Below are 24009 nucleotides of genomic sequence, written 5' to 3'. Positions count from 1 at the left end.
ATAACAAATAAACACAACTAGCTTAAAAGAGAAGCAAAAGCTTTCTTCCTCCTCCTTGTGCCACATCAGAGCAGAGGGGAAGACAGAAGGGGAGAGCTCAACAGCCCAGGCATATGCACGTAACATGATGGTAATGCAATTCATTACACCCAAACAAAGCTACTCTCACAGTATAAGACAATATTCTGAAAAGAGTGCAGCACATTGAAACAAGTAAGTTCTTTGGAAGAGTTTTAAAGTAGTATTAATTGGTTTGCATGGCATGTTCACATGATGTCCATCACAAGGGGCATGTGAGAAAATGTTAACCTGGCCTGAGCAAGTCTATCTTACTTTCTCTCTTTGAATCATTTTCTTTTTTAAAATGTCAGCTTCTTCAGCCTCTCTCTTGATTCTTTCATATTCTTCTTTCATCAGCCACACACACACACACACACACACACACACACACACACACACACACACACACACACACACACACACACACACACACACACACACACAGAGAGAGAGAGAGAGAGAGAGAGAGAGAGAGAGAGAGAGAGAGAGAGAGAGAATAGACTGAACCCCAGCAGGCTAACTTTTAATCTTTCAAGGAAGCATTTCAAGGAAAAACATGACAAATGGACTCCTGCTGTATTGTGTAAACCTGAAATTGCTCTACCAAAGTACAATGGAGGTTATGCCTCTGCACAGAATGCCAGGAACTGCTACCTTTAGAGGTCCTCTCTGGCAACAAGATAATCATGAGCAGGTGAAAGAAGGCAAGGGTCTGGCTACTCACACTCCACACTGCTGATGAAGGAAGAGGAGGGTTTTCTTTCCCACCCAACTCTGCCATCGCATCATGCAAGCTACAGCAATTGCCACAAACAAGTAGCAATTTGGCTATTTTGCACTTCTCAAATGCACATTCTTTGGAGATTTATCTCAACACCCAGAGTATACCTGTACTTAAGAACATGTTTCAGAATACCCCAGGCACACTGCAAGCCACAGTTAGTTTATGCAGATGAGACTGGCTATGCCATCTTGCTAACAAAAAAAGGGCCAAGAGAATTCTACAATGGGTCCTCTAGTCATGCTGGACAGCTCAACTAAGACATGGTAGTTCCTTCTGTAGCATGTAAGATAAACTTCACATTTTAATTGCAACTGCACCATAGAAAGTCACACATGCTGGTGCCAACAGAACATACAACAAATTTACAATAGTTTCAGCTATCCTCTAAATGTTAAAAAATCTGAGTCACCTCTTGAGACTTGTCCATATATCATAATATGGACTCCATTGGAAGAAGAGTAGGATATACTACAAACACAAACAAACTGAAAACATTTGTACTTGGCTTTGTTGATTTTGCAATTGCATTTTCCAGTATTTTTTAAAAAATATTTCATGTCAAGGCTTGTTTCTCAGAAGTCCTACAACGATTCCACAGAAGTGCCTCAGAGCCTTCATCATCATCTACAGAACGTATGTTGTCTCTCACTGAAGAAATGTAGACTGATCAAACACATGGATACGTGGAGATCTTTATTCTACTCTGTATCTGTATTGGAGCTAATTTTAATTGTTTTTATATATGGAATTGTTTTCAAATATCTGTATTGATTTTATATATTGTTTGAATTGTTTTTACATTTGTTTTATGGTTGTAACCATTTTATAATTGTATATTTTATTGCTGTGACCCACCCTGGGACCTTGTCATGAGGGCGGGTAAGAAATCTAATAGAATAATTTTTTTAAAAAGTTTGAACTACTTCTACTTTAGAAATGTTGTCCTTGTGTTTACCCTCTTCCCTACACTCAAATCATTCAAATCATATTGCTGATGACTTTAAGTGACAGCCCAAAGCAAAATATTGTGCCTGTTTCTATGCACTATTTCATTTACAAATAAATACTAAAAGTTAAGTTACATAACAAAAGATTGATCTTGTTCCATGCTGTGACCAAGGAACTAAGAGATATGTTCTACTTGACCTTTTGCTGGTATTTAGATTGGATGTGCTCAAGTTGCTGTTTTTGCCTCACTTCAGCCTCTGATATTCTTCCACCTATAAATACAAACATTCATCATCTGTTTATTAAGTTCACTCTAAACAAACAGCATCTAAGCAGCAATATTAAAGTACATTTTGTACTAACTGAGATATTGAGCTATGTCACCTCAGATACTGTGTTACGATGCCATTGCACTCTTATCCTCATCCCAGTAAAATGCAAGAGACATCAAGCTTGAGCCACAGAATTGAGTCTTCCTGTTTTCACTCCAGTATTTTGGTATACAGGCCTTAGGTAGTGTTATAAACATACAGAGAATGTTGAACAGATGAATTAACTAAGTACTTCATTTTGCTTGGCCAGTTAAAAACCACACACCCCACCATTTCCAACAAGGATTTTGGCATCAAACTAGCCAGGGTAGTTCATCTCACATAGCTGCACGAGCTGCAGTGAACTGCCCATACAAATATTTCTAGATAGACTCCCTGAACAAATTATTAACAGCCTAAGCATTTGTTTTTGTTAACAGAGTCTCTAGATAGGATGGGGGAGGGAAACAGATCTTCCCCAAGATATCGTTCGCCTGCACAAGCTAAGTGGACTAAACTGCCTCTGTCCAAGTCTTCCAGAAGTTCAAGTTATGGCATTCTCTCCAAAACATCTGCATGACTGAGGCAGGTGACACTGTAATTTCAATAACCAATGTTGCAGCCTATTTAGCCTCTGGTTGGGCAAACCCTTTAGACTCTTTCTGACAGATGTGCGGCCAGTCTCATTTCCCTATTCCCTCCTACTAGAAGCAGTATTTATCACTAGTCAGGACTAGCAAGTTTCACTGGAAGCATTACAGTTTGCAATAGGAAATAGTTCAGGTCTCCAAGATATGTAGAACCCAATTTAGTTAGGGCTTTCTTGGTCAGCTAATACTTTTAAATTCTGCCAAGACTGAATGACAAGGCATGATATGATGGACTTCTACTGACAGAAGGCAGGGTAACATATTCAATGCTGACGACTAAGGGTCTTGTTTTTCTTTCTCAGATGGAACTGAAAAAGAACAAATCCTGATTATGGCTACAAAACATACAGCTGCAGGATGGTATTCAAGGCCAGTCCTACCCAGAGTAGGCCCATTGAAGTTAAGACATTACTAACTTAGGTTTATTGATTTCAATAGGTCTACTCCAAGTAGGTCTTAGCTGTCCTGCAGCGACAGATCCAAGAAAACCCCAGCCAGAGTCAATAGGGAGGCAAGATCTTTCATTCTCTTCTATACATCATTTAGACTCATTAGCCATCAGTAATTCAGTCTTGCCTAGATTCTGTTTCTGCAAGTTTGCTCTTTCCTAGTTTCAACATTATGTGAGTGTCAAAGGATTGGGTTACTTAAAATTATTACCTGGAATCAAACTACAGTATACTAGGACGGAGAAAATATATATATTTTCTGGAATGAATCGGCACACCGATAAACATCAACTGAACATATTCCTTATCTCTACGATTGTTAAGCAGAATCTTCTGAAAATCAAGATCATGAAACAAGCACTACAGCAGAAATTAATGTTTCAAAGAAACATTCTAACACCATACGACTATGAACGCCTCCTGCATCTGCTCCACAAAACAGAATGGACAACATTTATCAATGTCTATGCCACAAAAAAGAGACAACTCAAAAGGGATATTCTAGGATATCATATTCCATCAAACTTAATAAAAGAGATCTATTTAGAAAGAAATATTTTCCTCTGCGTCAACAGTAAAAGCTAGTAACAGGAAATTCAGAAGATTTACTCCAAAAACTTCCACATGTACAACAAGATCATAGAATAGTAGAGTTGGAAGGGGCTATAAGGCCATCAAGTTCAACCCCCTGCTCAATGCTGGAGTCCAAATTAAAACATTCCTGACAGATGGCTGTCCAGCTGCCTCTTGAATGCCTCCAGTGTTGGAGAGCCCACTACCTCTCTAAGTAATTGGTTCCATTCTCGTGTGGCTCTAACAGTTAGGAAGTTTTTCCTGATGTTCAGTTGAAATGTGGCTTCCTGCAACTTGAGCCCATTATTCCATGTCCTGCACTCTGGAACAATCGAGAAGAGATCTCGGCCCTCCTCTATGTAACAACCTCTCATGTACTTGCAGAGTGCTATCATATCTCCCCTCGGTCTTCTCTTCTCCAGGCGAAACATGCCCAGTTCTTTCAGTCTCTCCTCATAGGGCTTTGTTTCCAGTCCCCTGATCATCCTTGTTGCCCTCCTCTGAACCAGTTTGTCTGCATCCTCCTTGAAGTGCAGAGACCAGAACTGGACACAGTATTCAAGATGAGGCCTAACCAGTGCTGAATAGAGGGGAACTAATACTTCATGCGATTTGGAAACTATACTTCTGTTAATGCAGCCTAATATAGCATTTGCCTTTTTTGCAGCCACATCACACTGTTGGCTCATATTCAGCTTGTGATCAACGACAATTCCAAGATCCTTCTCACATGTCATATTGCTGAGCCAAGTAGCCCCCATCTTATAACTGTGCATTTGGTTTCTTTTTCCTAAGTGTAGAACTTTGCATTTATCCCTGTTGAATTTCATTCTGTTGTTTTCAGCCCAATGCTCCAACCTATCAAGGTCCCTTTGAATTTTGTTTCTGACTTCCATGGTATTAGCTATGCCGCCCAATTTTGTACCATCTGCAAATTTGATAAGCATGCTCTGTACCTCCTCATCCAAGTTGTTAATAAAAATGTTGAAGAGCACTAGTCCCAGGACCGAGCCCTGTGGTACCCCACTCGTTACTTCTGCCCAGTTTGAGAAGGAACCATTGAAAAGCACTCTTAGAGTACGATTCTGCAGCCAACTGTGGATCCACCTGATAGTTGTTCCATCCAGCCCACATTTAGCTAGCTTGCTAATCAGAATATCATGGGGCACTTTGTCAAAAGCTTTGCTGAAGTTGAGATATATTATGTCCACAGCATTCTCCACAGTCCACAAGGGAGGTTACCCAATCAAAAAACGAGGTAAGATTAGTTTGTCAGGATTTGTTCTTCATAAATCTATGTTGGCTCCTAGTAGTCACTGCATTGCTGTCAAGGTGCTTACAGACTGACTGCTTTATAATCTGCTCCAGAGTTTTTCCAGGGATTGACCTTAGGCTGACTGGTCTGTAGTTCCCCGGTTCCTCCTTTTTGCCCTTTTTGAAGATAGGGACAACATTAGCTCTACTCCAGTCTTCCGGCACTTCATCAGTCCTCCATGATTTTGCAAAGATAATACAAAAGAGGTTCTATGACTCCCTTATCATCCAAGGGTCCAATCGCCTCCCTAGATGGTCTCCTGCTTTGAATGTATTTATAGATTTTTGTTGTTGTTGGTTTTTATGTTCTTAGCAATGTGCTCCTCAAATTCTTTTTTAGCATCCCTTATTGTCTTCTTGCATTTCTTTTGCCAGAGTTTGTGTTCTTTTTTATTTTCTTCATTCGGACAAGACTTCCATTTTCTGAAGGAAGACTTTTTGCCTCTAAGAGCTTCCTTGACTTTGCTCCTTAACCATGCTGGCATCTTCTTGGCCCTGGCGGTACCTTTTCTGATCTGCGGTATGCACTCCAGTTGAGCTTCTAATATAGTGTTTTTAAACAACTTCCAAGCATTTTCGAGTGATGTGACCCTTTGGACTTTGTTTTTCAGCTTTCTTTTTACCAATCCCCTCATTTTTGTGAAGTTTCCTCTTTTGAAGTCAAATGTGACCGTGTTAGATTTTCTTGGCAATTGGCCATTTACACGTATGTTTAATTTAATAGCACTGTGGTCACTGCTCCCAATCGGTTCAACAACACTTACATCTCGCACCAGGTCCCGGTCCCCACTGAGGATTAAGTCCAGGGTTGCCATCCCTCTGGTCGGTTCCATGACCAACTGGTCTAGGGAATAGTCATTTAGAATATCTAGAAACTTTGCTTCTTTGTCATGACTGGAACACATATGTGGCCAGTCTATGTCTAGGTAGTTGAAGTCACCCATTACTACCACATTTCCTAGTTTGGATGCTTCCTCAATTTCATATCTCATCTCAAGGTCTCCCTGAGCATTTTGATCAGGGGGACGATAGATCGTTCCCAGTATTAAATCCCTCCTGGGGCATGGTATCACCACCCACAACGATTCTGTGGAGGAGTCTGCCTCTTTTGGGGTTTTGAGCTTGCTGGATTCAATGCCTTCTTTCACGTATAGAGCGACTCCGCCACCAATACGTCCTTCCATGTCCTTCCGATATAGTTTAAATCCAGGGATAACCGTATCCCACTGGTTTTCTCCATTCCACCAGGTCTCCGTTATGCTCACTATATCAATGCTTTCCTCTAAGACCAAGCACTCCAGTTCTCCCATCTTGGTTCGGAGGCTCCTAGCATTAGCGTACAGGCACTTGTAAGCAGTGTCTCTCTTCAAGTGTCTTTGGCACTTGTGGTTTGGCCTGTGGTAATTTTGCTCTTCTGAATTTATATCCTGTGCCCCTGCTCTCACAATGCCTACTTCTAGGCCTACCCCTTTTAAAATTTCATCATTTCTTTGGTTTTTATCCCAGGGGGGAGGTTTATTCCGAACCAGACCTTTCTCAGCTCCTGTCGGGTTTCCCCCCTCAGTCAGTTTAAAAGCTGCTCTGCTACCTTTTTAATTTTAAGTGCCAGCAGTCTGGTTCCATTCTGGTTCAAGTGCAGCCCGTCCCTTTTGTACAGGCCCGGCTTGTCCCAAAATGTTCCCCAGTGCCTAACAAATCCAAACCCTTCCACCCGACACCATCGTCTCATCCACCCATTGAGACTGCAAAGCTGGGCCTGGCTGGCTGGTCCTGCGCGTGGAACTGGTAGCATTTCAGAGAAAGCCACCTTGGAGGTCCTGGCTTTCGGCATCCTACCTAGCAACCTAAATTTTGCTTCCAGGACCTCACGGCTGCATTTCCCCATGTCATTGGTGCCAACGTGCACCACGACCACTGACTCCTCCCCAGCACTGTCTACCAAACTATCTAAACGATGGGTGATATCCGCAACCTTCACACCAGGCAGGCAAAACACCTTGCGGTCTACACGCCCATCACACACCCCACTGTCTATGTTTCTAATGATCGAATCACCCACTACAAGGATCCCTCCACCCCCTGGAGATATATCCTCGGCACGAGAGGGTAGCTGCTCATCCCCCAAGGAATGGGTCCCTTCTAAGGGATCGATTCCCTCTTCCTCAGCTGGATGCTCTCCTTCCCCGAGACCATTGTTCTCCATGATAGCAGGAGAGCTATCACCGTTGGAGTGGGACACAGCTATAACGTCCCTGAAGGCCTCCTCCACACACCTCTCTGCCTCTCTCAGCTTTTCCAGGTCAGCCACCTTGGCCTCAAGGAAATGAAGTCATTCCCGGAGAGCCAGGAGCTCATTGCACCGAGAGCACACCCACGACTTCTGTCCAACAGGCAGATAGTCGTACATGCTGCAGGCGGTGCAAAACACTGGAAAACCCCCACACCCCTGCTGGCTTCTTACCTGCATAGTTTTGTTTAAGGTTTATTACGTCAATGGGTTGGAGACTGCGGTTTAGTTGAGGTCAGGGAACAGAAGGGCAGAGTGGGGGGCCCTGACGCTTCGTCAGCTGGGGCCCTGACGCTTCGTCAGCTGGGGCCCTGACGCTTCGTCAGCTGGGGCCCTGACGCTTCGTCAGCTGGGGCCCTGACGCTTCGTCAGCTGGGGCCCTGACGCTTCGTCAGCTGGGGCCCTGACGCTTCGTCAGCTGGGGCCCTGACGCTTCGTCAGCTGGGGCCCTGACGCTTCGTCAGCTGGGGCCCCCTCTAGCTCGTGGAGCAGGCTCCCTCGCTAGGTGCTCTGACTTTATATGTGTGGCTGGTTCCTCCCAGCTACTGCTGCCAGCCAATGATGTGTTACTTGAGGCTGATGGCTCAACTATCAGCTGGGGCTTAACTCTTTAGTATTATCTCAGGCTTCCTTCCTTTGAAGGCAGGAAGGCAGGCTTCCTTCCTGAGCGAGGGGCAGGGCTGTTTAAGCTTTTGGCTGCTTTTAATCTCAGCAAGGGGCTGCGACTTCCAGACAAGTCTTTTGTGTTTGTTGTTTTCCCACCTAGAACAGCCTGACCTTTCTTTAACCTAGGGAAACAGAGCTTGTGGTTGTGTTTCAGGAAGGCTGAAGCTGCCCTTTTTAGCAAGGACTGAGCTGACTCTCTCCCTGTATGTATCGGTGGAGTTTCCTTTTCCCCCTTCTCTCCGACTGGAATTTAGCCTTGTTTACAGTGTCCCCTGAAGCTTTCCTGCCAGGGTGGTGTTGAACACTAGCTTTCTATAGGCTTTCTTCTCCTAGGATCTGTCTCCTAAGATATAGGTTCTTTCAGGATTTGGCTCCTAGCTCAGGGTGACCTTAGGCTGCCCTTATTACTTATTGCTTTGAGCTGTTTTAATTCAATTAAATAATGGAATAAATGGGAACTACTTACTCTCTTTTGGCTCTGCTGCTTAACTCGCCTTGACGCTTTGTCAGCTGGGGCCTTGAAGCTTTGTCAGCTGGGGCTCCCTCTAGCTCATGGAGCAGGCTCCCTCGCTAGGGTGCTGACTTTATATGTGTGGCTGGTTCCTCCCAGCTACTGCTGCCAGCCAATCAATCGTGTATAGCCAATCAATTGTGTATAGCTTAGCTCTGAGAACCAAATGTATTTACAACAATGAAGATAAATACCAGAGAAGGATCAGTGAACACCTTCTTCTGAGAGGATATCTTCCACGTATTATCGATTGCAACACCCAACAAGTCTCCATTCTGTCCAGAGAAAACCTCCTCCATCATAAGGAGGTTTCAAAGAACAAAGATCAATGGATTCCATTTGTGGCAGATTTCTATCCAGCATCTCCTATCTCCTAGCAATCAGGGAGAGCTACCCATTGCTAGCAAACTATGAATGTCTTGCTGGAGCCATCAACAAGCTTCCTGTTGTAGCATTTTGCCAGCCTCCTAATTTATGCAGACTATTAGTGAGAGCTGTGCTTAAACCACCCATCAGGAATCCTAGATCTTATCCTTGTCACACCAAATGCTGTCTCACCTGTGTGTACCTCATGGAGATAGCTACTTTCAAAAGCACTAGGACGGGCAGAACATACTACATCAAACAGAACATTACCTGCAGGTCCAGCAATATAATTTATGTCATCAAATGCAAAAAACCAGGATGTCATATCCAATACGTCAGAAAAACTACAACTGACCTACGCACATGCTTCAGAAACTATAAATCAGCAATCCTGACAAAATCAGCAGTTCCCTCTGCAGTGCGGTAGCTTTAATTTCTTGATTTAAAATTGTTTTTGCATTTTCCTTTTCTCAATTTTTATAATACAGTTCTTTTGTTTAAAGAAAAATAATGCAAGAAAACCAGTAATTAAATTACCAGTCCCACCCTGGGACAGACATTGAGGCAATTTAGAGACGCAGTTCAAGACAGAGGCTATTCACTAATCCCTCAGTAAAACAAGTAAACCCTGATATCAGGAAACATTAATATTGGAAGAGGCCTTCCATTGCTGAATAGAACTTACTTGCAAGTAGATCTCAGCCATGGGAAAGCACATTGCTAATTAAAATGAAGATTCCACACAGTGTAATGTAGCACTATATTAAATTCTGTGCCCAGCTAGTTACACATCACAATGCCTCTGCATTGTGCAGCAATGAAAGGTTCCTTCCACACTAGAGCCCGTGTTTCTGTTATGCTAAGGCATATACTATAAATCCCCTTCCAAAGTTGCTGAATCAACATTTGAAGCAGACATTTTGGCCTGCAGCTTCTATTCAATATTTCATTGCTATTTTCCATCAGTATTCCAAACTATTCAATAGTGCAATTTTGAATGGAATATTCCAAGTAAGAGTTTATGAAATACATTAAACGATTGACTCAGGGCAAAAAGCTAACACCTCCACAATCACTTCATGCAATTTCATCAACAATTCCAATCAAGTTTTTCAGGCACAAATTATTTATAAACTTGTGCTAGTTATTGCTTAGGACTTCATTACTGAAGAGACAATGAGTTCTATTATCTTACTTGCTTTTATCTCTAGCTCCATAGATTAGCTAGAGACAGGAGGTGGCTGCCTGCCAGCAGCAGGCAGAAAATATTCCAATAATTATGGGAATTCCCACAATATTTAATCAAGGTTACCAAGCATGCCATATAAAGCTCCAGAGCTAAAGAAGCCTGATGATTTGGCCACTAAAGTTTAGTTTCCCTCAATACAGTTTCATTCTCACTACAATTGAACACTACGACACAAACTAAATTTTCCAAAAGACACTAAAAAAAATGCAGCATCTCCAATAGGCATTTCAGCTCTTTGTAAGAAATGTAATCCATTTTTTTCTTCCTTTCTGGTTCACATACCCAGTTTCTGGGGTGTCAGGTTAATTAGTCCTGGCTTGTACTGTTCCTTCAATTTTGCCAGGTCTTCCAACTCTTTATTAGCAACTGAAACACAGTAAGTGAGGTAGAGAGTGTGAAAATACTGCATGGAACAGATTTCATGACAGGCAAAAAAGAAACAGCCTTCAAATGTCTCCAAGGTTAGTGTGTCTATGGCTACTTGATGGTCTCAAAGGAGCAGGAAGATTCTAAAAAACCATCAAGTCCAAGAGTCGCCTTTTTTACCCACAGTGCCATAGATTCACCCAGGGTTTTTTTTTAATGACAGGACTCACCAATACGGAGTACTGGACAGCAACTATTTTTTGCTGCCAATGTCAGCCATTCTGTGCAGGCACCCATGACACTTTTATCAAGATATGAGTAGCAGCACCTGATTTGTTTTATCAAAAAAGCACTGGATTCACTTATGTAATCCAGATTAACATTACAAGCAAACAACTCTATAATACAAAAATGCATGCAGAAAAAAACCAGGTGTGGCTTGTGTCTAGTGAACAAAAGTGGCCTGTTCAGATGTCAACTTGCTTAACACCTTTGGACTGCACTTCTCCAGGATACTATAATCTGACAGGGTGGACTTCAACGACACTTGCAAGGTATAGGCTTGATTCTTAAGAGATATGCAGAGGATTGCACTGTAATAGCTGAAGTAGTTCATGATACTCCAAGAATAGCAGCAGTCTTACAGAAGTGAAAGAAAGGAGTAGATCTAGTTCAATCAACATTTTGGTGGATATACAGAATGCAGAAGCAAGGTTCCAATTCTTATAATGGTTTCAGGTAAGAATGGAATTATTTCTTCAGCAGCACCTGCATGCACCGGAACTCCAAAAGCTATTTATTTATTTATATTTTATGCAACATACAAGTCACTTGATAAAAATATTCTCTAGGTGACAAAAGCTATAAAGCACACCAGTTGGTAGGTGTACTCTGTTAAACTGTAGTCCCGACCTGCACAAAATATAGAGTGCTGCCTTGTGTACCAATTACCAATCTAGCTCAGTATTAGTATGCATCACCCAGATAGTTCAAGGTACCACAGTTCATCTGCGGCAACGTGCAAGATTACCAACACTCACTTCCTTTTGGGACTTGTCAGCAACACAGGAGCATCAAACACCTAGAAAACATCTATACATGGTCAGAAAGGTTATATTCAGTTTAGAATTTGATATACTGTGAAGACATTTGTCAACACGTTAATCCTAAACTCCACACTTACTTTTCTGTAACCGATTCCTCCTTGCTGGATTTGGAGGTATCACAACGTATGCACCCAGACTAGAGAGGCTGCAGGGAGGGAAGGAGGGGAAAAAGACATTACTATCTAACATTCACAAGTTGTGCTTTAATCTGTGTTTAGCTTATTGTAGATTTTATTTTTTAATTACTAACAATTCCTGTTTTAAATCTGTTATTGACATTTTAATGCTTGCTTTTCGTAAATCGCTGAGAGGTTCTATTTACAATCAAGCAATATAAAAATTTTATTAAATAAGTAAGCTAACTTTTTAAAACGGCATTATACCATAAAGATTTAGGACTAATTTCAAGATGCTGCCAGAATCTGTATATACGAGTGGGTTTTTTTTTTAACAAGACAGTCAACTTAAGGCATTGAAGTGTGTGAATTCACACTAATTAAGCAAGGATATGAATGAACAGCATTCAGTTGGATGCGGTCCCTTCAATGCAGTTTTGCTCTACCTACTGAGCGCAAATTGCTGAGCAAGCCAGGAGGATTCAGCAGTTAACCACAGCTTCCCAGTGCTTGGGATCAGTTGCAGTTAGTGTGATCTGTGGTTGTAGACAACCTGCTTGAGGAAGCGCTGTCAACTACTTGCTCTTGAGCTGACTCTTGCTTACCTTGGGTTTAAAATCTAGCCACAGTGGATTAATTGGGTGGGTCCAGTGAGTGGTAAATGCTTTGTTGCAGGAGGAAATTGTGCTGGCTTCCTTGAAAAAGGAAGTGATATGCCCCCTCCTTAAGAAGCCCTTCCTGGACCCTGAAGTTTGTGATAACTATAGCCCGGTCACCAACATTCCCTTATTGGTCCCTCTTGAGAGGGTTGTGGCTGTGCAACCTCAGGTGTGCTTGGAAGAAGATTATCTTAGCAACAGCCCCTTTTGGGACAGAAATTATTTGGCCACTATACTCCATGCACCGATAACTTCCAGACTGTACTATTGCAATGCACTCTACATGGGGTTCTCCTTGAAGACAGAAACTTCAATTGGTCCAAAAATGTCAATTCCACTTAGATCTCATATAAACCTTGTTTTAAAACAGCTGCACTGGTGGCTGGTTCATTTCCTGTGCAGTTCAAGGTGCTCACGTTAGCATTTAAAGCCCTAAACAACTTAGGCCCCAAGTTTCTGAAAGACCATCTTTTTCCCTACAGACCCTCTGGGGATCAGCATACGTGGCCCTCTTGGTAGTTTTGCCTCCCTTAGAAGCTCAGGGAGGTGACTGGACAGGGCAGTGTGTGGCATCTCCTAAGTTGTGGAACTCCCTCCCCACAGAGGTGTGTCTTGCACCTTCACTACGCAGTTTTCAGCAAATGCTGAGGATGCACCTCTTTACCCTGATCTTTGTCATCTGAGATATATATCTTTAGGATGCGGCCTACTTTTATGATTAACTCATTAAAAATGTTTTAATGTTGTATTTTAAGTTGTTGTAACCTGCCCTGGGACCTCACAGTAAAATATGGGTAATAAATTAAATGATTAATACTAATACTTTGTGATTGTTCTGATAAGTGACCTGTATCAAGTGAGAGACAGAGGAGTGTGACACTGTTAATTCTCCTAGATCTCTTAACAACTTCTGATACCATCAAGCACGGTACCTTCCTTGAGTGGCTCTGTGGGTTGGGAGTCAGAAGCATGGTTCCACTCCTACCTCTGGCCCTGGGAGACTCCTGCAAGGCTCCTTGGCAGCTGTGCTGTGAGGTTCTGAAGGGCTTCATCCTGTCCAATGCTAATCAACATCTATTTAAAGCTGCTGGGTGTGATCATCAAGGAGTTTAGGCGCACCATCACCAATATGTGGATGATATGCAGCTCTACCTCTCTATTCCATTTATACCAGATACAACTGTTCCAGTGATGAATAGATTTCTGGAAGCAACAATGAGATGGAAGAGGTCAATAAAATGAAGCTGAATTCTGACAAGATGGGGGGTAATCCCATGTGTGGAAACTGGGCAAATGACCTGTTCTAGATCGAGTTGCACTACCCCTGAAGGAGCAGGTTTAGAGTCTGGGGTACTCTTAGATCCTTCATTGTCACTAGAGGCCCAAGTGGCCTCTGTGGTGAGGAATGCCTATTTCTAGCTCCAGCTGGTTTGCCTTCTACAGCCATTCCTAGACTGGAATAGCTTTGCCACCGTACTGCATGCTCCGGTAACCTGACATATCGATTACTGTTATGTGCTCTATGTGGGTCTTCACTCAAAGATGGTCCAGAAACTGCCATTAGCGCATAATGTTACTACTTGAGTAATGGCAGGTGCTCTATATGAAACCATACAACATCCATTCTGTGAGTTCCGCACTGTCTGGTATGTGTTACCACGCGCAATTTAAGATATTAGTTTTGACTTAAAGCCCTGAATGACCTGAGAACCTCAGAGCACTTCTCCCTATATAGACCAGATGTATCAGGTGGGGGGCGCTGCTCACTGTCCCACTGGTGGTATGGCACATACTATATGATATTGAAAGATAGGGTCTTCACTGTAGTGGCTCTTCAGTTGTGGAACTCACTCTCCCAGAGCGCAGATGGCTAAAACACTCTTAAGCCTGGTTGAAACTTATTTGTTATCTCAGGCCTTAGTGGGAAGTTATTTTGGTTTTTAACTGGTGCCATTTTCTGATCTGCTGTTGTTTGCCTGTAATGGTTTTATATTGGATGTTAGTTTATTAGTACTGTATGGTTTGATTAATTTGTATTGTTTTTAGATACTATGTTGGAAACTGTCCTGTGATTACTATGTAATGGTGATCTTTTTTTTTTAATAAGTAAGAATGTGTGAGCTCAGAAACTATGACTAATAGCATGGCTTACAAACAGTCCTGGATATTAAGCCAACTTTAAACTATGGCTTAATATCCTGGTGTGTTGGTAAGCCATTAACCATAGTTTACAGGTTTGCATGTTAACAGCAAGCTATGGTTAACAACTGAATCCTAGCTTGTTCTGCTGCTTGCTCATTTGGCTTATTAAGCTACGATACGATTGTGTTAATAAGGCATTGCTTTAACATACTACTTGTTTAACAAAATCAGTATCACTGAAGCAGTTATTACGGCTTCTTCAGTAGTATTTGATAATAAATAAGTTATACCATGAATATCCAGCATTACTAAATTGAGTAAAGAGTCTTCAAGAGCAAGACACCTGTAACATTTCATGATAGGTTTTTGGAAACATCAGGTGATGAGAGACTGGAGTCCCATCATCAAATAAAGAAGGTTCCTCAACTGACTTGGGGCAGAGGGAAAAGAGAAGAAAGTGGCTTTTTTTTTGCTTTCAAGCCAGTTGCCAGAAAAGCAAGAGCCAAGGCCAGTGTCCCATCAGCACCTATCACACCCACACAATCTATACCTTAAATTAGTAGATTGATCAGGTGATGTAGCCTAGCACAAAAACATTTAAAAAACTGGTTATTTTATTTTAATTAGTATTTGTTAGATCTGAAATAGACAATTGTTTTTACTATTTTCAGAATGAATATCCCTAGTGCTTATACTTGCTTCCATCCTTATTCTTCCCCCACAATTAAGTTAACTTCTCTGATCCAGACCAAGTACAAAGGTTACCGCCACCATCATTCCACCTGGAGTTATACTGCCTGGAAATGCTACATAGGAAAATGAGTGGTGAGCGTGCCAAAACAGACACTTCTGTATCTGGAAGGATATACTTTTATTTCCCAGGACAACATTTACTGCTAGATCATAATCATCTCTCTCCTACCAAGCATAGTAACAGAACTCTGTCACAGCACGGCTACATTCTCATTTCATTTTCATGGCATCAAAGTTAAAGATTTGTGTAGTTTTTCATAATAGGAAAAAATAAATCCTAGCTTTTTAGATATGAGAAAGTGATGGCGTACATAGAAAGTGTCAGCACAGTGGTAGTAAATTCCAACAAATCTTATTATCCAGACAGAGTGCCTCAGTTCAGTTCTGTGAAAAGCTTACAGAACACCATCTAGAACAAGGGCCCTTCTGCACAATCTGTCAAAACAAGGTCCAAGTACATTTAACACTTTGTACAATAGTTCAGCCAGTCATCAAGAATAGCAGTTGTATCTGCTAGGAAAGGAGAAACCAAAGCGATTCATAAGTGGGCTCACAGAAGAAAGGGGTTATAGAAATACTGGCAGATAATTTAAGAGAAAGAGGTTGACTAGAATGCACACATCCTTTTTCCTGCTTTAATGGGATCTCCTGTTTTAATTCATTATACAGTGATAAGAATATACTGCATCTGTATTCAAGAGAGTTCTGAGTTTGGGGGAAATTTACAAATTCAAAGTGGTAGTTTAACCATGTTCACCTTTCCTGCAAACCTGTTATATTTTTATACAATATTTCTTTTGCTGTCCCTTTTCAATATGACATGATTTCAATTCATAAGACACGAACATATAATAAATTGATTTTATTTTTAACATCTTACAACCTATTATGTAATTGTTCTGTTTCTGCACTGTAGAACTGCAAGCGAGAGTTGCCTCCGGATGTTGTTTATAGGGTTGACTGTTCTTAAAGCTTTTACTAGAGAGTTGTTTAAAGTAACTATTAATCTCACCCTGTATCTGATTTATGATGGATGACCTCTGTTGGGAGAGGGACAGCGGAAGAATGACTCTACTGATTTTCCTTGATCACTTAGCAGCTTTTGATATCAGCCACAGTATCCTGTTGGATTCGTTCTGTTGGGTTTGAAGCTGGGGGTACAGTGATTCTGCTCCTTGTTTAAGACTGATTTCAGAAAGTAGCATTGGTGGATTTCTGCTCAGCTCTAAGGCATTTGCACTGTGGAGTCCCACATAGTTCCATATTATCTCCAATCCTCTTCAATATTTATATGAAGCCATTAGGTGAAGTCATCAGGGGATGTGGCCTGAGATGTCATCAATATTCCGATGACAATATTTATCTTTGTCATTTGAATCAGACAGAAGCTGGACCACTGATGGGGAAACTCCAAGTTCCACACCTAATTAGGCCCATGTGGTCTGAGAGGTTGGCCTGCCAGGCCATTTTAGGCTAACCTTGCCCACATTTCCTACTCCTGACATCATATATGATGCCAGGCAAAGGCAAGTTCAAAGTGTTCTTTTGATTCTTCCTTTGCGTTCCTGGATAGAATTCAGACTGGGGCTGCAAAGGAAGAATTGGGGCTCAAAGGAAGAAAAATATTAATGTACTCCCCTCAATGCTGCAACCCTTGTCCAATGTAGGGCCTCATGAAGCTTTTTTTTTTTTTAAGGAAGCATTGGGAGCTATGATGATGGAACACTCAAATTGTCTAGACTGGATTTCAGAATAATACTCTATGAGTGCTTGGAACAAGATAAACCTGTAACGGAAGTGCAAATGTTGAGAGAGATATAGGCATGACTATGTGTCACAAATGGGCATTAGAGGGAGGCGGTGGTCAGATTATGTGGAAAAGTCCCCAACAGTTTATTCAAAATGCAGTTTCCAATTAATGAAAAGCTGAGCCAACAAGCATAGTGCATTGTTTCTGCTGTAATCTAGTGAACTGTTTTGATTTTGGAAACTGCGCAAACAGCAAGGGCTGTGCAGTTGTACCTAAGAGACAACTGATGTCTTGTTCAAGATTCTGAAAACTGATTACATGAACCATAATCTCAGTGAATTTATTGCTCCTTTCCCATTTTCACTTCCCCTTAAGTAGTCATGAGAGTTTTCAGGAAGTATGACTCCATCATATGAAGTCTGCAGGCAGGGCGCTATCCTGTAAAGTTATTAGAACTCCCCAATATAAACTGATAAGGCATATATCCAAGGTTGTTTTGAGTGGTTTGTCTTAGAACTAGTCACCTCATTAGAAACAGAAAATGTTGACTATACATGCTATTTAGTTTTGTCTTCATACTTGTGGAATCGAGATGTCTGGTTCCCATGAGACATGGTAATGACTCAGGACCATGCCACTGTGTTGTAACATGGGAGGCAGTCATGGTACCATGTTATTCACAGTAGATGGCAGAATAAATCAAAACCCTCAATTTTGTTGTCGTTGTTAGATGCCTTCAAGTCGATTACGACTTATGGCAAAACCATGAATCTTTTTTGGATATACTCATAGGGTCTTCATGGTGAGAGGTATTCAGAGGTGGTTTACCATTGCCTTCCTCTAAGCCTACGGCACCCGGTATTCCCACGTGGTCTCCCATCCAAGTACTAATAAGGCCTGACCCTGCTTAGCTGAATAAGAGACGAGGAGGGAGTGGTTATGCTGCTGTTTGTATGATACTATATTGGCCTACAGTAGTGAATGAGCTGGTTGTAAATTATGCTTAATGCTGCTATGTATTTTGCTCTTTAATAACTGGTTGGCTGGGGATGTTATTTTTGTATGGTTGGTGGGAATGCATACAGGATGTATTCGGGAGAAGTTACTGTGTTGGGGGGAGTGTGGGGGCAGCTTCTATCTCAGTTATTTTGCTTAGTTACTAATGATGCTGTTTTATGGATTTCATTGTATTTTCTATCTGGTTTTTTATCTGTAACGCTTTTATATTTAAGACAATACTTTGTCTTTCTGTTAATTATTCTGCTTTAAATATATAGTTTGTATTCGATCTTCATCTGTAATGCTTTATTTTGATATTTCCTAAGGCTTTATGCATTAATTTAGATTGTAAACCTCTGAGAGTGTGTGTGTATATGTATCTATCTCTAGATGTAGCAGTACGGAAATGAATCAAAACAATAAATAATGCCTAGCACTCTTTAAAATAGTACATACACTGGGCTGGGCTGGGCTACCTGACTTCAAGTTACAGGCAAGGTCCACATAACTGAACATATCTCTCTGCATAGAAAGCTAGCATGTCAAGGAGGTTTAGCAGTCTTCTCTTCAGTATTCTAGCTGTCTATGTAGAAGGATTTTTTTTTTAAAAAAAAGTAGCACAACATTTAATTATGTAAACCCCCGACTGCAATCTACAGTCATATCACTACAATCAGAAATATTAGCTTTCCTGCCATGAGAACATGGTAATCGGAACGGAAACTCAATCTCCCTCTCATCCTTCAAACGCGTCTCGTGCTTTCATCCTTCAAGGATGCTGCATAGCTCACCCTCATTCCAAGATAATCTCTAGAGCAGATTTCGATGGACGTCTCGTTTACCAAGGATAAACGACCCGGTTACTTACTGCTGCTGTCCTGAGGACGACGCCGGGCCCTCCAAGTCCTCCAGACCCAAACCTTCATAGTCGCGGGAGCCTGCGTGGGCTTCTCTGTGCTGCGAGAAATAATCACCGGCCTGATACCTTCCGAAGAAGGGAGAAGCATCCACCACCCCGCACCTGCCGCACCTTGCTCCAGCCCCATTCATGCTTCACCCTGCACGTGACTCGACAAAGTACGAAAAACTTCTGCTTTTTCTCAGTCTTCCCTAACAGCCACAAACGAAACCGAAAATTTCTTGTCTGCAATTCTTTTCGAGTTCTTTATAAAGCCCCTCCCGAGCTAGCCGAGAATTTCCTCCCACGTGCGTTAGCATTCTAGCCCGAAAGGATCCCTTTCTAGCCGATACTTTCCCCTGCACTTTGACACTGGTGACATCGATGAGGTTTTGATTAGCATACTACCTTAAATTAAGGCTGCAATGCGAATCCCACTTCCGTGGGAGTAAATCCCACTGAATTCAATTAGACTTACTTCTCTGAGTAGACATAGGCTTCTGCCGTAAACCGTGAGGTTCTGTCTTCAAGCTAAGGATGTTCAGGGGGCAGTGATGATTCCTTCTAATGCCCACATGAAAAAGAGATCAGCAAGGCATTTTACTTTGACAGATATAGCTTTTCACGCCTTGGCTACCAGCCCAAATTCATTTTTTTGTAGACCAGGTGTAGGATGAACCCTAGATAGATAGGCGACTAACAAATTAAAGTTTATTATTGTTATTATTATTAGATGCATGTTTACTCAGAAATAATCCACACTGTGTTCAGTGAGACTTACTCCCAAGTAAATGTGAGTACAGTTCCATGTTAATAATTCCCTTTCTTATAAGCAGTGGCACAGGTTACTGAGTTAACAATTCCATGAGTTTTTTACTCCCCAATATGTGGGTTTAGGATTGCAGCCTCAAGGTGGGAGAATTAAGGGGATGACCAGATGCTGGGGAGCACTTCTGAGTAAACATGCTTACTAGGCATGGGGGGCAGGGAAGACTGTACCAGGGCCTAGAGATGAGGGGCAGCATGTATGGGATGAGATAGCAGTATGTGGGGGGAGCCATATTAATAGTAGGTTTGCCAGGTCAGAAGCATCTCAAAACCTGAGATTTGAGCGGCGGGCCCGAGTGATGCCATGGGGCGGGCCCGAGTGATGCCATGGGGCGGGCCCGAGTGATGCCATGGGGCGGGCCCGAGTGATGCCATGGGGCGGGCCCGAGTGATGCCATGGGGCGGGCCCAAGTGATGCCATGGGGCGGGCCTGAGTGATGTCATGGGGTGGACCCCAGTGATGTCATTAACCATGATACATTAAGCATAATTCACAGTTGCTTGGAGCATACAATTAAAAAAAAATCTGATTGGAAATTAAGATAGAAATCTTAGCTAAAAGATAGAGCCTGGGTAGGGAACATTTAATCTAGCCTACTTGCTTTCAGCAAGAAGGGTTAAGTGCCTTCAGGCCAGGCCAGTCACCAGAAGGCCACTGCAGAGACAAAGGAGCCTAGTGTTGTGGAGCTTTGGGGAGTAAAGATGGAGGCTCCTGAAGGCTGCAATTCTAAACACACTTACTAAGGGATTAAGCCCCATAGAACTCAACAGGACTGACTTCTAAGTAGATATAGTTTGGATTGTGCTGTTGGTAAACCTTGACTAGGGTTCTTCTGCAAAGACATCCATATCCAAGCAGGGTTGGCAACCCCCTGCCTGGAATACCCTGCCCTTATCTTTTAACGTGGCTGCTCCAAACGTTTTTACAGATTTGACCCTTTACTTCAGAAAGAGGTCTGAAAAATGAGTAAGAGTAAGAAGTATCTTTTAAAATTGTTCTTTTCAATTCACTCTTGAATGCACATCATACCTAGGGCAGATCCACACCATTCATTTAAAGCACATTCAACACCCATTTGAAGCACATGAATCCCACCACAGAATCAGGGGAACTGCAGTTTGTTAAGAGTGGTGAGAACTATAACTGTGAGGGGGAAATGACACTTCCCAGAATTCTTTAGGGGAAGTCATGCGCTTTAAACGCGAGTTGGATGTGCTTTACACGTATTGTGTGAATCCGCTTAATAAATTTTGCCTGCATGTAAATTGTTTTAATTAATTTTTCAAAATGGAAATGAGCTATAAACTGTAGTGGGTGACCATGGGCTACTCACCATCTCTCAGCCTATCTGCCCCTCAGGATGAAAACGATGGAGAACCAAGGCATACTTAAAATGTAAAGGAAGTATTGTATAACCATAGTATGAAACCGGATACTTATAGGGACACAGCATGACAAAACTGGGTGGAGGTAACGAGTGGGGTACCACAGGGCTCGGTCCTGGGCCCAGTGCTCTTCAACCTTTTTATTAACAACTTGGATGAGGAGGTACAGAGCATGCTTATCAAATTTGCAGATGATACAAAATTGGGGGGCATAGCTAATACCGTGGAAGACAGAAAGAAAATTCAAAGGGACCTTGATAGGCTGGTGCATTGGGCTGAAAACAACAGAATGAAATTCAACAGGGATAAATGCAAAGTTCTACACTTAGGAAAAAGAAACCTTTAAATGCACAATTATAAGATGGGGGATACTTGGCTCAGCAGTACGACATGTGAGAAGGATCTTGGAATTGTCATTGATCACAAGCTGAATATGAGCCAACAGTGTGATGTGGCTGCAAAAAAGGCAAATGCTATATTAGGCTGCATTAACAGAAGTATAGTGTCCAAATCATGTGAAGTATTAGTTCCCCTCTATTCAGCACTGGTTAGGCCTCATCTTGAGTGCTGTGTCCAGTTCTGGTCTCTGCACTTCAAGAAGGATGCAGACAAACTGGAACAGGTTCAGAGGAGGGCAACAAGGATGATCAGGGGACTGGAAACAAAGCCCTATGAGGAGAGACTGAAGGAACTGGGCATCTTTAACCTGGAGAAGAGAAGACTGGGGGGAGATATTATAGCACTCTTCAAGTACTTGAAAGGTTGCCACACAGAGGAGGTCCGGGATCTCTTCTCAATTGTCCCAGAGTGCAGGACACAGAATAATGGGCTCAAGTTGCAAGAAGCCAGATTTTGACTGGACATCAGGAAAGGCTTCCTAACTGTTAGAGCCATACGACAATGGAACCAATTACTAGAGAGGTAGTGGGCTCTCCAACACTGGAGGCATTCAAGAGGCAGCTGGACAGCCATCCGTCGGGCATACTTTGATTTTGATTCCTGCATTGAGCAGGGGGTTGGACTTGATGGCCTTATAGGCCCCTTTCAACTCTACTATTCTATGATTCTATGAAAGTATTTATATAAGCATGACTATCAAATATGTTTATTATTTATACAACCTGTAAAGATATTTATAGTGCAATGCTATGTTTGTTTACTCAGAAGCAAGTCCCAATGTATTCAATGGGGCTTACTCAACCAGGGAAAACTGTACCCTGAAGTGATAAGGAACTTGTTCTTTTAACAAGTCTTTTAAGTTGAGACCTTATCCTAGTCTGCGTCTGTGTTGGAATTGCTTTTTAATATTTTTAAACCTTTTCTTAAAAAAAAAAGTTTTTAAAGCTTTTAAAAATGTTTTAAAGATGTTTTGTTTTAATATATTTTAAAGTCTGTTTTTATGATGTTTTAAAGTGTTTTTAGTGCTTTTGTTTGCCGCCCTGGGCTCCAACTGGGAGGAAGGGCGGGATATAAATCAAATAATAAATAAATAAAAATAAATAAATAAACTTCATTAATTTTTTTAAAAAATCAGTATTAGTTTCCTACATAATAAAAACTGTGATAAACCCTGCCTAATTTCTTTAAAAATAGGGTTGGAGGGAGAGAGAAAGATTTACAACACAAACACAAGTCTGCGCTATGTTTACTCACAAGTCCCATTAATTTACAGCACAATGCTAACCAGAGCTTGGAAGTAACTAGTTACAAGTAACAAATTACTTGTAATTCATTATTTTTTTGAGTAACGAGTGGGTAATTCCTTTACATTTTGATTGTAATAGAACTAGGAGTAATTTTATTACTTTTGTGGAGTAATTGTAACGTTTCCAGAGTTACTTTTGGGCATTACTTGGGGGGGAGCAGGAGAAGTCTTCTGCTCCTCTGATTTGTGGATGAAAATCATGTGCCTCAAACTGGGCTTCTGTGCAGTGTCACTCTTTCCTCATGCTCTGTGGATGGGTAGGAGGTGACAAGGGAGGAGGCGGAGAATGAGATGGGGTGGAGTGGAGAAAGCAATTATTTAAAAAAATGGGAAGTGGTGGTGAAGAATGGAGTGGAGTGAAAAAGGATCTGGAGGTCAAGAACATGGATAAAGGAGGAGAAGGAGGCAGCAGCAGAATGGAGATAAAGAACTGTGGAGGTGAAAGATGACAACGTGTGTGTGTGCGTGCGCGTGCGTGTGAATACTGTGTTTGCACTTGGCACACAAAGTGGCCTCCACCACCCTCGCTGGCTACTGGGCTGCATTTGTAGTATTTTAACTTTTTTGCATCTCAGGGGAAAATGTTTGCTTGAGTGAGTGTCCCTCAGTTGGTGGCAGGGCAGGGTCTGGGAGGTGGTTAAGTGAGAGAGATTATGCTGGCTGGCTGAGGGGCAGGGTTGCACTTGGTTTGGAGTGCAAAGATCTGAGTAGTGGCCTCGGCCTCCCTCCCCACCACCCTTACCAGTGGAGAGACCACCATTGCTATCTTATGAATACAAATAATTATTCTACTACCTCTGTATGTGTTCGTTTATTTTTAATGTTGTTTTAGGCAGCAGCCAAGGCCAGCACTTTGTAGGCTTTTTTTAAAGTAACTGAAATGTAATTGTAGTGATTACTTTGGAGGAAAAGTAAAGTAATCAGTTACTTTCAGAGCAATTGTAATTGTAACAGTTACTACTTTTTTTGGGCCATGTAACTGTAACTGTAATTTATTACTTTTTTAAAGTAATCTTCGAAGCTCTGATGCTAACCATGTCTACTCAAAAGTAAGTCCTAATGGAGTTCAATGGGGTTTACTCCAGGTACATGCTTTACTCCCAGAAATTGCTTTACTCCCAGAAAAGCAGATA

The 24009-nt window shown here is 41.9% G+C and overlaps 1 protein-coding gene across 3 annotated transcripts in view; it reads right to left on the bottom strand.

Moving 5' to 3' along the window:
* Positions 1-19333, bottom strand: part of EPSTI1 (epithelial stromal interaction 1) — a 47469-nt gene extending 28136 nt beyond the window's left edge. For 2 of the 3 annotated variants that reach the window (XR_009763087.1, XM_061629903.1), the window contains exons 1-4: positions 18928-19331; positions 11718-11785; positions 10451-10534; positions 1991-2064 (exon numbers count right to left, since the gene is read on the bottom strand). Coding sequence is in view for 2 of the 3 variants with exons in the window: in XM_061629903.1 (XP_061485887.1) it covers positions 1991-2064; positions 10451-10534; positions 11718-11785; positions 18928-19109 (408 nt within the window). In the remaining variant the exon portion in view is untranslated. Of the gene's footprint in view, positions 1-1990; positions 2065-10450; positions 10535-11717; positions 11786-18927 lie in introns of all 3 variants that reach the window. The other variant, XM_061629904.1, reaches the window with a different exon arrangement.
* Positions 19334-24009: the final 4676 nt, after the last annotated feature.

The sequence above is a fragment of the Rhineura floridana genome, chromosome 5 (genome assembly GCF_030035675.1).
Source record: "Rhineura floridana isolate rRhiFlo1 chromosome 5, rRhiFlo1.hap2, whole genome shotgun sequence".
Classification (NCBI taxonomy): Eukaryota; Metazoa; Chordata; class Lepidosauria; order Squamata; family Rhineuridae; genus Rhineura; species Rhineura floridana.
This window is presented reverse-complemented; position numbering and strand designations above follow the sequence as displayed.